Here is a 13,393-nt window from a genome sequence, read left to right on the forward strand (position 1 = left end):
GCTCCATCCTGGCACCACCTGGTCCCCCGAGAGCCACCAGGAGTGACCCCTGCCAGGAGTTGCACTGCCAGTTGCCCTCCCCCCATCTGACTTTCCGTCATGGTTCCCCATCCATAGGAGTTGGGGCTGTATGCCGGGAGCGACGTGCACCCCACTCCCAAGAGCCGTGGGACCCCCGAGTGGCCTGGGCACCGGCTGCCCTCTGGGGCCTCAATGTTCCGCCTGACCAGAGAGGGCAGGCGGCTGCTGGGATCCTGCCCCTCCCCTCCCAGGCCCGCCTGAGTGACGGGGTGAGGAGCCCCGTCGCCATGGGGACTAAGCTCGGAGAAGGTCAGCTGGTGTCTGGGCCTGGCCGGATGGGGATTAGCAGGGGGGACCAGCCCCCACCCCATGGCCTCCCTCGGATCCCACATCCCTCCTTTCTCACCTGGGCCAGAATCCAGGTGGGCAGCCAGGAGGCATCTACTCTGGCCAAGGGACAAAGGCAGAGAAGAACCCCTCGCGTCTCAGCCCCCCCAGACCCCCCTGCGCCCTAAGCCTGTCCCTCTTCTCTAGCCCCGGTGGGAGGAGAGGGTCTGCTCAGAGAGGGATGGGGCTCCCCCCCCATGTCCCATTGGGGCCATTCACGCCCCCTATGAAACCATCACTTGCTCCTGAGGTGGGGGGGTCTGCCCCATCCCCACGTGGTCCTACCCCTCCTTCCTCTCACACCTGTGCCTTGCACCTGTCCCCCCCTAAGGTGAGCACCTCTCCCCCGTACCCCATATCCCCACGTGTCTCTGTCCCTCGTGTCCCTGCTTCTGGCTGGTCTCGCTGGCCCGTGCCCTGGAGGTGGGGTGCGACCGGGGGCCGGTATCTGCAGCCGCGCTGAGCCCCCAAATCTGGAGGTTCTCCCACCGCTCTGACTGGACCCCCGGGCTTCCCTGGCAGCTCTCCCTGCGCGCTTCCATCCTCCTCCCTCTCTGGCGCCCCCTCGCCCCCCCCCCCGCCCCCCGCTGCAGGCGCTGACAGGGGTGACAGGAAGCAGGCGCTGGCGGGGCCAGGCGGCTGCATCCCAGCTGCCGAACCCCCTCCCCCAGCCCGCACCTGCAGCCAGGCCCGGCGCCCAGACTCCGACTCCGCCCCCGCAGGCAGGGCGGGCTCAGGGAGCTGCGGGCCAGCGCCAGGAAATGCGGGTTATGGGGGTGACCCGAGGTCTGGGGAAAGGGCGCTCTGGGTGGAGGGGAAGATTCCGCCTACAGTGCGACCCTCTTTGTCCCGCCCCGTTGCTGTGCGGGTGGGGGATGCAGTCCGGGGCGGATCTGAGGTGGGGGGGGAGGGGAGTTTAGCCCCCTTCCACGATCGGGGATGGAGAAGCACCACGCCAGGCAGGGGATAGGCGGGTGACCTGCACCCCAACCTGGGCACCTTGATCCCCTCCCCCAGCCTGGTACCCCAACAATGTCCCCAGACCCTCACCTGGCATGGGACAGTATGGTCCCTCCCCTCCCCCCCTCATTTCTGGGGCCAAGGATTCAGCAGAAAGGGGAATGTGGGGGAGTTAATGAGGGGGTCCAGAGCGGAGGGCACAGCCAGCACCCCAAAACCTCCCGCTTGGAGACAGAAGGTGCCAGTGGCCTCTGACTTCCCCGGGGCTGCCTCGGCGAGGCTGGGGTGTGTGGGGGTGCAGCCCTTCCCCACGATGCTCCCTCGCCATCAGGGGAAACTGAGGGCTCCCCACTGCCGGTTCAACCAGCTTCCCCCACCCAGGGAACATCACCTTCAATTTAGGGGAGCCCCCGCGCAGGGATGAGTCAGGGACTCAGCCGCACCCCAGGCCTGGGATGGGGGTGCCCTCTGCCCTCCCCTCTCCCGGAAGATCACCATATCGGGGGTCTGCTCCATCCTGGGACTGGCTGTGGTTTATGATGTGGGCTGGGCTGCCTCGCCCCCAAGCCCCCCAACAAGCAGAGCTCTAGGTTGATGGGAATGGGGGAGTCCCAGCAGGTAGAGTGGCAGAACCATGTGTTTGTCCTTTTCATTCTGCCCGAGACATATGCCCTGCAAAAGCGGGCAGAGAAATGGCACCGAGTGACCCCCAGGATTCAGCCCAGAGACAGCTGGCCTCCACCTCAGGCTTGGGGGTTCTCAGCTGTGTCCCCCCCTCTTTTTTTCCATACCTCTCAGCCATGGCCCTCCCCTTGCAGGGCTCCATCTTTCTGGCTCAGGGGCACCCCGACAGATTGCCGGGAGTCCAGAAATCAGGCGCCGGGCTTATACAGAGAGAGCCCAGAGGTGGAGGGCCTGCTCAGGTCGCCCCCTTCCCGGTGGAAAACGCCTGAGCTCCAAGCGGGGCGCTGCGGGGGGGAGGGGGGAAATGACTTGCCCAAGGCCACAGAAGTTTCAGGGACAGAGTCGCGGGAGGGGCGCCCTGCCGGGACTGGCTCGGGCGGGCGGGCCGAGCCGGGAGCCGGATCTCCCGGGGCGCGGCGGTGGCGGTGGCGGCGGCGGCGGTGGCGGCGGGTGCCTGCGTGGCGGTCGGCCGAGCTCCGGGGCTGACAGGCCGCCCCTGCCTCACGCGAGCCGAACGAACAAAACGCTCAGGTCCGGTTTGTGCGAGGGGCTCGTCGCGGGGCGGGAGCGGAGGCCCGGGGCCCGGGACCCTCGACGGCGTCCATCTCCTCCTGGTCCAGGTCTTCTTGGGCGCGCGCCCCGCTCGCCACCGGCCTCACCTGCGCGCACCAGCGGCTGACACGTCGGCGGCCGCGGCAGGTGCGCACCGGGCCCGCCCCCCCTTCCCCAACCCCCGCCTGGCCCGGGCCCCCCTCGGCCGGGTGCCGCCCTGCCCTGCCCTGCCCGCCCGCCTGCCCGGGTGGGGTCCCCCCAACCCACGCCCCGGCGCTTGTGCGGGAGCCGGGGGTCCGCGCGTTCTTATACGGCCGGGGAGTCCCCGCCCCTGGGCGCGCGACACCCGCCCCCCCCAGCACACACCTGGCCCGCGCCCGTTTGCTCGGGGCAAATATTGACTCAGAGGAGGAGGAGCGCCCCCACCCCCGGCCCGCCCCCGCCCCGCGGCGGGGGTGGGGAGGCGGGGAGGGGTGTCGGGGACCCGGGCGCCTCTGGAACAACACCAGATGTCACTTTTCCACCCACCTGCTGGGGGAGGGGGGGGGCACGGAGGAGGCGTCCTGGACGGAGGCAGCCAGGCACGCGGGCTTGGGGAGGGGGGTGTGGGGAGGGATCCGGGAAGGCGGGACCCCGCTCCCCCTCCCCCTCCCCGCGGTAGGGTCGGGTCTGTGACCCGCTGTCTAGCGGTGGCCTCTGCCCTCGGGGCCAGTCTCTTAGTTCTCGTCCCCACAACCCCCCCTCCCCGGCGCGTGTCGGGGCTTCCCGTGTCCTTTCCACCCGGAGCGGAGATCTCGGGAGCCAGGCTGGAGCTGGGATACGGGGTATGGGTGCAGGGAGCCCTACGGGGAGCGGGGGGAGGTTGCGGGGGTGGGGGGAGGTGGCCGCTGCGCCCTGGGCCACCTGCCGCCGCCGGGACGAGCTGGCGCTGCGCGCTCCGGTGCGTGCCAGGCTGGGGAGCTGGAGCGGCGCCTCTCTGGCGCCCTCTGCCGACCAGAGCCGGCCCTGCGCGCCAGGTGGGGCCTGTGTGTCCCCGGGCCGAGCGGCGGCGAAGGCCAGCGAGCGTCTCCCCGGCGCCCTCTCCCGGCCAGCGCCGGTCCTGCGCCCGCTGCAGCAAAGACGAGGCAGCTACCTCCCTCGCAGCCTCGTCCAGGCGACCCATCGGGTTGCCGGTGGGTCCCATCACCTGTCCCTCTCGCGGAGAGGGGAAATAAAGTCAAGGCAAAACGGAAAGAAGAAAGGACTAAATGTTTTACTAGCGGGGCGCTGCGAGGAACCTCAGGCACTTCAGTCTCAAACGAGGGGCTGGGCAGTGGGGGCCGCGCGCGTGCGTTTATTGTAGGTGCAGGGACGAGCAAGGTGTTTCTTGCTGCACCGTGCGCAGCAGCTGCAGGTCGGGACTTCGAAGCCTGGGAGACAGAAAGCTCCAGGTAGGGGTGGGGGCGCGGCTTCCCCGCCGCTGTCCACCCCCTGGGCATCCCTAGCCCCTCCTCCACCCCCAGTGGTGCGGGTACCCCACCTGGGCGCGTTGAGCGGAGGCAGAGCGATGACCCGAGGCCGCGAGGTGAGCACCACCTCCCCGAGGCTCGCCTCCACCAGGACGTTCCTGATCATGTTCTCCATCAGCTCTTCCTGCAGGTTGGCGAAGGCCGGAAGCCTGCGGGGCGGGGGTGGGGGTGGGCGAGGGAAGATGATTGAGGGGTGGGTAGTGGGGGGGAATGCCTAGTCAGCGCTCTGCTGGAGGTGATCTTGTCCCTCTGGCTCCAGCTGAATGTGGCCCCCAAATCAAAGTAAAATAAAATAAATGAATAAGGGCTGCAGAGATAGCTCAAGAGGTGGGAGGACGGATTTTGCAGGTTGGGGGTTGATTTTGGTTTTTAAATTTGTTTATTTGGGGGGCCACACCAAGAGCTGCTCAGGGCTGACTCCTGGCTCTGCACTCAGGAATCACTCTTGACTGTGCTTAGGGAACCCTAGGGGATGCCAGACATTGAACTCGGGGAACATGCACCAAGCACTCTAACCACTGTACTATCTTTTCGGCCCCTGGAGGTTGGGATTTGATCACCCGCAGTAAGCACCTCGGGGAGTGGCTCCTGAGCACTGCGCCAGGAGGAGCCCCTGGACATTGCTGCAGGAGACTCCTAAGACAAAGTTATAGCAAAATAAAGCAAAAATTAAAAAAAAATAGGGCCCTCCCGTTGATCATCGATTTGCTCAAGCGGGCCCAGTAACGTCTCCATTGGAGACTTTGTTGTTACTGTGTCTGGCATATCGAATACTCTTCGGTAGCTTGCCGGGCTCTCCGAGAGGGGGAAACTCGGCAAACTCCCTTGGTGAATAATGCAGAGGGGGGGGGACCTTAGGTTTCCCAGGTGAGTGGAAGGAAGCTGAGCTGCTGGGTGGCTATGGGAGACCGCCCCCCCCTCTGGTGGGTGCTCACCGTCTGATGACCTCCTTCTCCCGCAGTTCCTTCTCCTCCTTCAAGGCCACCTGCAGTTCCTTGTGCTGCCGCTCCCACTTGAGGGACCGATGGAACTCAGGGCCCAGCGCGGGCTGCGTCTCGGGCCATGCCGGCTTCTCTTCCTTCTCCCCCAGGCCGTCCTCCTCCCCCGCCTCCTCCCTCTCCTCCTCCTCCTCCTCCTCTTCCTCCTCCTCCAGGATCTCCTCTTCCTCTCTGGCCCTCTCCTCTTCCCCCGCCTCCTTCTTCTCCAGGCTCTGGTCTCCCCTGTCCTGCCCGCCGCTGCCACCGCCACCACTGAAGTTGCTGGCACGGTGAACCCGGCAGAGGTGCCGGCTACTGCTTGTCTGAATCCTGAACCTGATCAGATCCTCATCCCAGAACTGGGAGAAGTAGGGGACCTGCTCCTCCAGGCCTCGGTCTATGGCGTCGTGGAAGGTCTTGTCTTCCAACAGGCCTCTGGGGGCGGGGGGAGGGGGGAGAGGCAGAGACTCAACCCAAGACGCCGACTGCTCTAGGGAACTCTGGTTTCAGGGTTCCCCCAGGAGCACCCCCACCTAACATGCCCACACACAGGAGCTAGGTGCAGAGGGGAGCCCTGTTGTTCTTTTTACTCTTTTTTTGCTTTTGGGGTCACACCCAGTGATGCTCAGGGGTTCCTCCTGGCTCTGCATTCAGGAATTACTCCTGCTGGTGCTTGGAGGACTGTATGGGATGCTGGGAATCGAACCCAGGTCAGCTGCATGCAAGGCAAATGTCCTACCCGCTGTACTATCACTCTGGCCCCTAGCCCTGTGTTCTTGCACTTCCCCACCATGCTTTATTATTATTATCATTATTATTATTATTATTGCTTTTTATTTATTTAGCACAGCGCGTAGGGCATTTGCCTTGTACGCGGCTGACCCGGGTTGGATTCCCAGTATCCCATATGGTTCCCTGAGCACCGCCAGGAGTAATTCCTGAGTGCAGAGCCAGGAGTGACCCCTGTGTATCACCAAAAGAAAAAAAAAGAAAAGAAAGACCCAAAAGAAAAAAAAAGAAAGGAGGGGCAGTGGGAGACTCGGGAGGGGGACCCTCTGGGCAGACGGAGTGGGGTGGCCTCACCTGATGATGGTGCAGAGACAGTCAGTGAGGAGCTGCTTCTCCTGCATGCTGACGGAGAGCCCCAGGTCAGGGGGGTCCTTCCTGGAAGCTGCTGCCTCTTCCTGGGGGGGCTTCTTCTTGGGCAGTTCCCTGGGGGCAGGGCCATGGCACTGAGTGACCTGGCCAAACCACCCCCAGACTTTGCCCCCATCAGCTCAGGTCCTATGAGAGCTCCAGGAGAGACAGCAAGGGGGCGGGGGAGAGGGGCTGGAGCCATAGCACAGCAGGGAGGGCCGTCCCGGGTTCGATTCCCAGCATCCCATATGGTCCCCTGAGCACCGCCAGGTGTAATTCCTGAGTGCAGAGCCAGGAGTAACCCCTGAGCATCACCGGGTTGACCCCTAAAACAGCAAAAAAAGGGGGGGGGAAGAGGCCTGGCAGGTCCCTAGGGGCTCTCTGAATCCTTGTCCTAACTTCTAAGGCTCTCCGTCACCAGGGGGGGACAGCCTGGGCTCCATAATCCCCCACCATTTAACCCCCACTGCACTGCCCCAGCGTGAGACCCTCCTCCCAGCAGGATGGGGTCTGGGCAGCCCACCCCCCCCCCCCCCCCCCGTTCTGGACGGGGCTTCACCAGTGCAGGAAGAAGCAGGGAAAGCTGGAGAAGTTGTCCAGGAAGGAGTCGACGGTGTGGGCCCGTGCGGTGAGGCCCAGGTAGAGCAGGCTGGGCTGGGGCGCCTGCGGGCACGGCCACGTCGGCTTCTCCTGGGGGATCTGCAGGTTCCAGCAGGCCGGCAGGCTGGGTGACAGCTGGTGCTTGATCGGGGGCAGTGTCTTCCAGGAGGAGAAACCGTGGGGTCGCGGAGGGACCTCTAGCCCCCCCACCCCCACCCCAGGTGACAGAGAGATGTGACCCTCCCTGGTGGCTCCTGGTGGGCAGGGAGGAGATGCCAAGGCCGAATCTTGCCTTACCTTGTACTTCCTCACGGCCTCTGTGACGGCACAGCAGGTCCTTCTCTGGGGAGCCAAAGAGACGTCCACTCAGGAGGCCCTGGGATGCCTCCCTCCTCCCTGTCCCGCTGGCCCCCAAGAGGACCAGACATTCAGACTGAGACCTACTGTCCCCTTGGTCCTGCTCACCCCTTTTGCAGAACCTTTCCTCTTGGTCCTGCCCACCCACTTCTAGAACCTTCCTTTTTTTTTTCTTTTTGGTTCATACCCGCAATGCACAGGAGTTACTCCTGGCTCTGCATTCAGGTGGCAGTGTTCGGGGGACCATATGGGATGCTGGGAATCAAATCCGAGTCACTGCATGCAAGGCAAACGCCCTACCCGCTGTGCTATCGCTCCAGCCCTAGAACCTTCCTTAAGGAAGTATCTGGCTGTGGACTAGGAAGTGCTGGCGAGTCCAATGAAGGGACCAGGAGGAGATGGCCTCAAACGTGTGGTATCTCTCTCCCTCAGAAGACACGTCCCTGTGCCCTGGGATTTTGTGACAAGTCCCTTAGCCTGTGTCCTCAAGATGTGCTTTGTGGGACCAGAGCGATAGCACAGCAAGTAGGGTGTTTGCCTTGCACACGGCTGACCTGGGTTTGATCCTTGGCATCCCATATGGTCCCCCGAACACTGCCAGGAGTAATTCCTGAGTGCAGAGCTGGGAGTAACCCCTGAGCATCGCTGGGTGTGACTCAAAAAGAAAAAAAAAAGATGTGATGTTTGTTGGTTGGTTTGGTTGGTTGGTTTGATTTTTGTTGGGGGCGGGGGGGCAGGGGTTCACCTGGTGGTGCTCAGGGCTTACTCCTGCCTCTGCACCCAGGGATCAATCCTGGCAGTGCTCAGGGGACCCTCCCTATGGAGTGCTGGGGCTGTGTACAAGGCAAGTGCCTTCCATGCTGTACTGTCTCTCAGGCCCAAGAATGATTTGTAGTCCCATAGTGCCAGAGTTTCAGAGGGATGTGGGGACCTTCTAAGGATCAGGGTGTGGGGTGCAGATAATGTTGGAGCAAGAAAAGCTGGAGGGTGGCGTATGGCAGGGGAGGGGCGCGGATGGGTTCCATTTCATGTCCCCCTGGGCTGGAGCGATAGCACAGCGGGTGGGGCATTTGCCTTGCACGCAGCCAACATGGCTGACCCGAGTTCGATTCCTCCGCCCCTCTCGGAGAGCCCAGCAAGCTATCGAGAGTATCTCGCCCGCACGGCAGAGCCTGGCAAGCCACCCGTGACATATTCGATATGCCAAACACAGTAACAACAAAGTCTCCAATGGAGACGTTACTGGGCCCGCTCGAGCAATCAATGAACAACGGGAGGACAGTGACAGTGACTGTGTCTCCCCGGCAAACACTAACAGCCCCTGTTCACTGCTGGCCTCCTCGGTGCTGGACCTGAGCCAGGGCCTCTGTGCAGGACCCATCCGGCCTCCTCACACCGTCTCACCTGCACAGTGAAATGGTGCAACTGTTTCCAGCCGTGGGGCCAGAGAGCTAGCCCACTGGGGAGAGCGTTTGCCTTGCGGCCAAGCCAGGGATTCAATCCCTGGTATCCCATATGGTCCCTTGAGCTCCAGGAAGAGGAATTCCCGAGTGCAGAGCCGGAAAGAAGCCCTGAGTGTCTCTGGGTGTGGCCCCTCAAACAAACCAATCAACCCAAAAGGCTAAAAGATCAAAGTGGAAACGGAGGGACCAAGAACAGGGCAAGGACCTTAGCGGGCCATTGCCACAGCGAGACTCCAGGAAGGCTGCCCATTCCTGGACCTGGACCCAAACCCTCACCGCAGCTCTCCCTGCAGTCCTCCCGCAGATGGTGTCTGGTTCCTGGGCCTCAACTCTCACCAAACACCGGCCCAGGGCCTGGGAATGGCTCCAAGGGCTGGAACAGGAGCTCTGCCCACGCCCTGTGTGGTCCCCTGACACCAGAACACAACTAAGCCTGGAGTAGCCCCTGAGTACCACTAGGTGAGGCCCAAAAAATAAAGAAAAAAAAACCCCAAAACACTGGGTAGGCCTTCATTATCTCTGACCTAGCACCTAGTAGGTCTATGAAACACAGACCCAGCACCTAGTAGGTCTATGAAACACTGGCCCACCACCTAGTAGGCTCATTAACACTGGCTAGGGATGTGGGCATCTCGGCAAGCCTCCTTTACCCACGTTATCTCAGGCAAATGCTAGACTGAAATCTGGTGTCTGGCAGCTGCCTGGGAGGTAAGGAGGACCACCGGGTCCTCTGTTCTGCCCTCCGGGAAAGTCAATCCTGAGGCCCCGTCCCACTCACCTTCACCGTCCTGTCTGTGATGATGAATTCCTCCTCCTGCCGCTGCTTCTGGGCACTCCACGCCCGCAGGTCCCTGTGGAACTGCTGGAGTTTCTCCTGCTGGTAGACCTGCGACCGGGAGCAGCAAGGAGGCAGTGTGCCATGCCCGTGACTAAGGATCTCCTAAGAGCCCCACCACCACTACCACCCTACCCCGGGCTGGGCTCTGGGCTCCGGGCTCCTGGCCCCAGGACAGGTTCTACCTTGCACACCAGCTCTGTGCTGTAGAAGCTGCTGTGTGTGGTGGTCTTCAGGGTCACCACGAAGGGCATCGTCTCCCCGGGGGCCAGCTTCCCGCTCATGGGAGTCACAGACAACTGTGGGGTTGGGGGGAGGGGTCTCTGGAGTGCTACGGGATTGGCATGTGGTGGAGGGTCAGAGTGGGATGGACTCAGGATCCGAGAGAGAGTCCAGGGGTTAAGAGGCTTGTCTTGCAGTCAGTGGACCTGGATTCAACCCCAAATACCACACATGGAGGTCCACCACCACCACCAGGAGTGATCCCTGAGCACAGAGCCAGGAGGAAGCCCTGAGCATCACTAGGTGTGACCCACAAGAAAAAAAAACACACATGCACACACACACACACAAAACCCGAAAAAGGAGCTGGAGCAATAGTACAGCAGGTAAGATGTTTGCCTTGCTGACCTGGGTTCAATCCCCGGCATCCCATATGGTCCCCCAAGCACCACCAGGAGTAATTCCTGAGTCCATAGGCAGGAGTAACCTCTGAGCATCACTGGGTGTGACCCAAAAACAACAAAACAACAACAACAACAATAAAAGCAGATTGGGACTAGCGATAATAGTATAGTGGGGAAGGTGCTTGCCTTGCATGCGGCTGACCCGTGTTTGATCCCTGACACCCCACTGGGTCCACCCCGAGCCCTGCCAGGAGTGATCCCTGAGTGCAGAGCCTGGAGTAAGCCCTGTGGCCCCTCCAAACAAACAAACAACCAAAAAAGGGGGGGATAGACTGGGCTGGAGGGGGAATGGTGTGGGGTGAGATGTGGCAGGGCAGGGTGGGATAGTGTCTGATGAGATGGGATAAGACCAGCCAGGACCGGATGGACTGGGGTTGGTATGAGAGGGGATGGAATGGGAGCAGAAGGTACAAGAAGGGCTGGGGAGGGGGGGGCGAGACGAACGGGACAAGGCGGGACCGAAGGGGCCAGTGGGGTGGGGGAGGCGGGCAAGAGTCCTGGTGGAGCTTCCGATTGGGTGATCGGGGACGCGAACCTCCCCGAAGTCCAGCGACCGCAGCATCCAGACGAAGACGATGGTCTCCTTCTTGGAGATGTTGTTGAGGAACAGCAGGCGGCTGCACTTGCTCTGCACGGGGATGTTTCCCAGGGAGATGTGGGACTGGGACAGGAAGACGTTCTGGAGAGACGACACAGCAGCACAGCTTGGCCAGGGAGGCCACGGCAGCCTCCACTTCTGGGCAGCCTCCATGCAGTGGCCCTGCGATGTAGATCTGCCCTGGTCCCTACTACATGTGTGCTGCTTTTTTTTTTTTTGGCTTTTTGGGTCACACCCAGTGATGCACAGGGGTTACTCCTGGTTCATGCACTCAGGAATTACTCCTGGCCATGCTTGGGGGATCATATGGGATGCTGGGAATCGAACCTGGGTCAGGCCGCGTGCAAGGCAAACGCCCTACCCACTGTGCTATCACTCCAGCCCCTACATGTGTGCTGCTTAACGAGCCTGGATCAGTGTTTCAAAATTTCTCCCAGACCTGGCTGAATAAACTCACCCTCTCTAATTTTTTTTTTTTCTTTTTCGGTCACATCAGGCAATGCTCAGGGGTTACTCCTGGCTCTGCACTCAGGAATTACTCCTGGTGGTGCTCGGGGGAATTGAATCTGCATCGGCTGCATGCAAGGCAAATGCTCTACCCATTGTACTATCGCTCTAGCCCAAATTCTATAATTTTTGACCGTCAAAATGAGCTTAGGGCTGGAGCGATAGTACAGTGGTAGGGCGTTTGCCTTGCGCACAGCCAGCCTGGCCGAGCCGGGTTCGATTCCTCCGCCCCTCTCAGAGAGCCTGGCAAGCTACTGAGAGTATCTCGCCCGCACGGCAAAGCCTGGCAAGCTACCCGTGACGTATTCGATATGCGAAACACAGTAACAATTGTCATAATGGAAATGTTACTGGGCCCGCTTGAGCAAATTGATGAACAACGGGAGGACAGTGACAGTGGCAGTGACAAAATGAGCTTGACAGATGCTACCAGTTATTCCAGGCTGTTCTAAGTTAGAAATCTGAATAGCCACGCTGAATACTGTCAAAATGCACTTTGCTCAATAATACTGAAGCTGTTGGAACCTTTGATTACCCATTGGTTGTTACAGAAAAAAATAGGTAACTGATGGTTGTTGCCATGATAGTATACTGCCCATATTTCTACCTCTAGGAATGGGATTTATGTACTATATTTTTAATATCCTTGATCCTGGGCAACCGCACAAGTCTTTTTAAAAGAAACATGGTTTACTTGCACAAAACTGATCAGTTTTGAGAGATCATTAATGCCCTTGAAGTGGTTTTTGTGGGTGTGAAACAGATGGAAAGGACTTGAATGGGTCCCCCTGAATGATCGGTTTGAGGCTCTTCGTGTTGCTAGAATGAGCAGATGCCATTGGGCTACACTAGCACGAGTGACAGGGACGAATGGAGACATTACTGGCGCCTGCTCGAGCAAATCGATGAGTCAATTGATGTCAAGTGATCAAGTGATGTCAAGGGATGTCAAGTGATCAAGTGACCCCTGATTATAGTATTGAAATTAAGTACTTAATTTATCAAGTCATGTACATGCTCTGATTTCGTATGCTTGTATCTATCAATAAATATTGTGATACTTGGTGTAAAAATAAATAAACAAAATGAGCTTAGAAGAACGAAGAAACTGGAATTCTCTTAGAGAAGACAGAATGAGAGAAAATTAAAAGCAGAAGAATCTGATCAGCCGAAGGACAGTTGTAAATTCATAGCTGATCAGCTGTTGGCATCTTCCCTGGGCACAAAGAAGAGCTGTGTTCAGGGTGTTTGGAATGCCCAAGGCCACACAGGTGTGCGCTCTTTCAGACCAGGTCCTGAGTACTTCTAGGGCTGCGGTTTGTGTATATGTGTGTGTGTGTGTGTGTGTGTGTGTGTGTGTGTGGTGTGTTCCAGGATCTCCTGGAGACAGTGCTCATCTGGAAGTAAGATGAGAGCATGAATAGAAGGCTGGACAGCTGGAGAGTGAGTGGATGGATACATGATAAAGGATGATGAAGGGGGAGGATAAAGAGGTGGATGGTGGATGGATGAAGATGGGTGAATGGAAGGGTGATGGACAGATGAGTGGATAGAGGACAAATGATGGCTAGATGGAAGCTATCTGGATGGATGGATGGATGAATGAGGATGTGTGGTGGGTGGATGTGTGCATGGATGACGAATGATGAATGGATAATACATGATGGTTGGATGATGAGTGACGGGTGGATGGGTGACGGTTAGGTGAAGGATAGATGGGTGAATGATGAGTAATGGACTGATGATGGGTGATGATGGATCAATGGAGGAGGATGGAGGGATAGATGAGTGAATGATAAATGATTGATGGATTGATGCGTGGATGAGGATGGATAGATGGACGGACACGTGGATGATACAAAGAGCACTGGGTCAGTGAGTAAGAGGATGGATGCATGTGTGGGGAGGTGGGTGAACAGGGTGGCTGGACGGATGGGCTAGACAGCCCAGCAATGCGGATGGAGCACAAAGATTACAGTAGAGTCGCCAGGGGAAGGACTGGTCTGCACGGAGATCAGACCTCATAGCCCGAAAATGGGGGAGCTCCTTCCAGCCTTCTAGCACCCTGCCCTGCTGCCAAAGACCAGGCCAGGGGCGGGACTTTGCTTGAGCAGAGCCCCT

At 59.5% G+C, this 13,393-nt stretch overlaps 1 protein-coding gene across 1 annotated transcript in view; it reads right to left on the reverse strand.

Moving 5' to 3' along the window:
* Nucleotides 1-3,937: 3,937 nt before the first annotated feature.
* CFAP65 (cilia and flagella associated protein 65) overlaps nt 3,938-13,393 on the reverse strand; it is a 42,457-nt gene continuing 33,001 nt past the window's right edge. The window contains exons 24-32 of the mRNA XM_056111987.1: nt 10,703-10,846; nt 9,667-9,780; nt 9,425-9,532; nt 7,124-7,168; nt 6,786-6,985; nt 6,173-6,301; nt 5,048-5,524; nt 4,124-4,261; nt 3,938-4,013 (exon numbers count right to left, since the gene is read on the reverse strand). Coding sequence (XP_055967962.1) covers nt 3,938-4,013; nt 4,124-4,261; nt 5,048-5,524; nt 6,173-6,301; nt 6,786-6,985; nt 7,124-7,168; nt 9,425-9,532; nt 9,667-9,780; nt 10,703-10,846 — 1,431 coding nt within the window. The remainder of the gene's footprint in view (nt 4,014-4,123; nt 4,262-5,047; nt 5,525-6,172; nt 6,302-6,785; nt 6,986-7,123; nt 7,169-9,424; nt 9,533-9,666; nt 9,781-10,702; nt 10,847-13,393) is intronic.

Source organism: Sorex fumeus, unplaced genomic scaffold (assembly GCF_029834395.1).
Source record: "Sorex fumeus unplaced genomic scaffold, SorFum_2.1 ptg000014l, whole genome shotgun sequence".
In the NCBI taxonomy this organism is placed as follows: Eukaryota; Metazoa; Chordata; class Mammalia; order Eulipotyphla; family Soricidae; genus Sorex; species Sorex fumeus.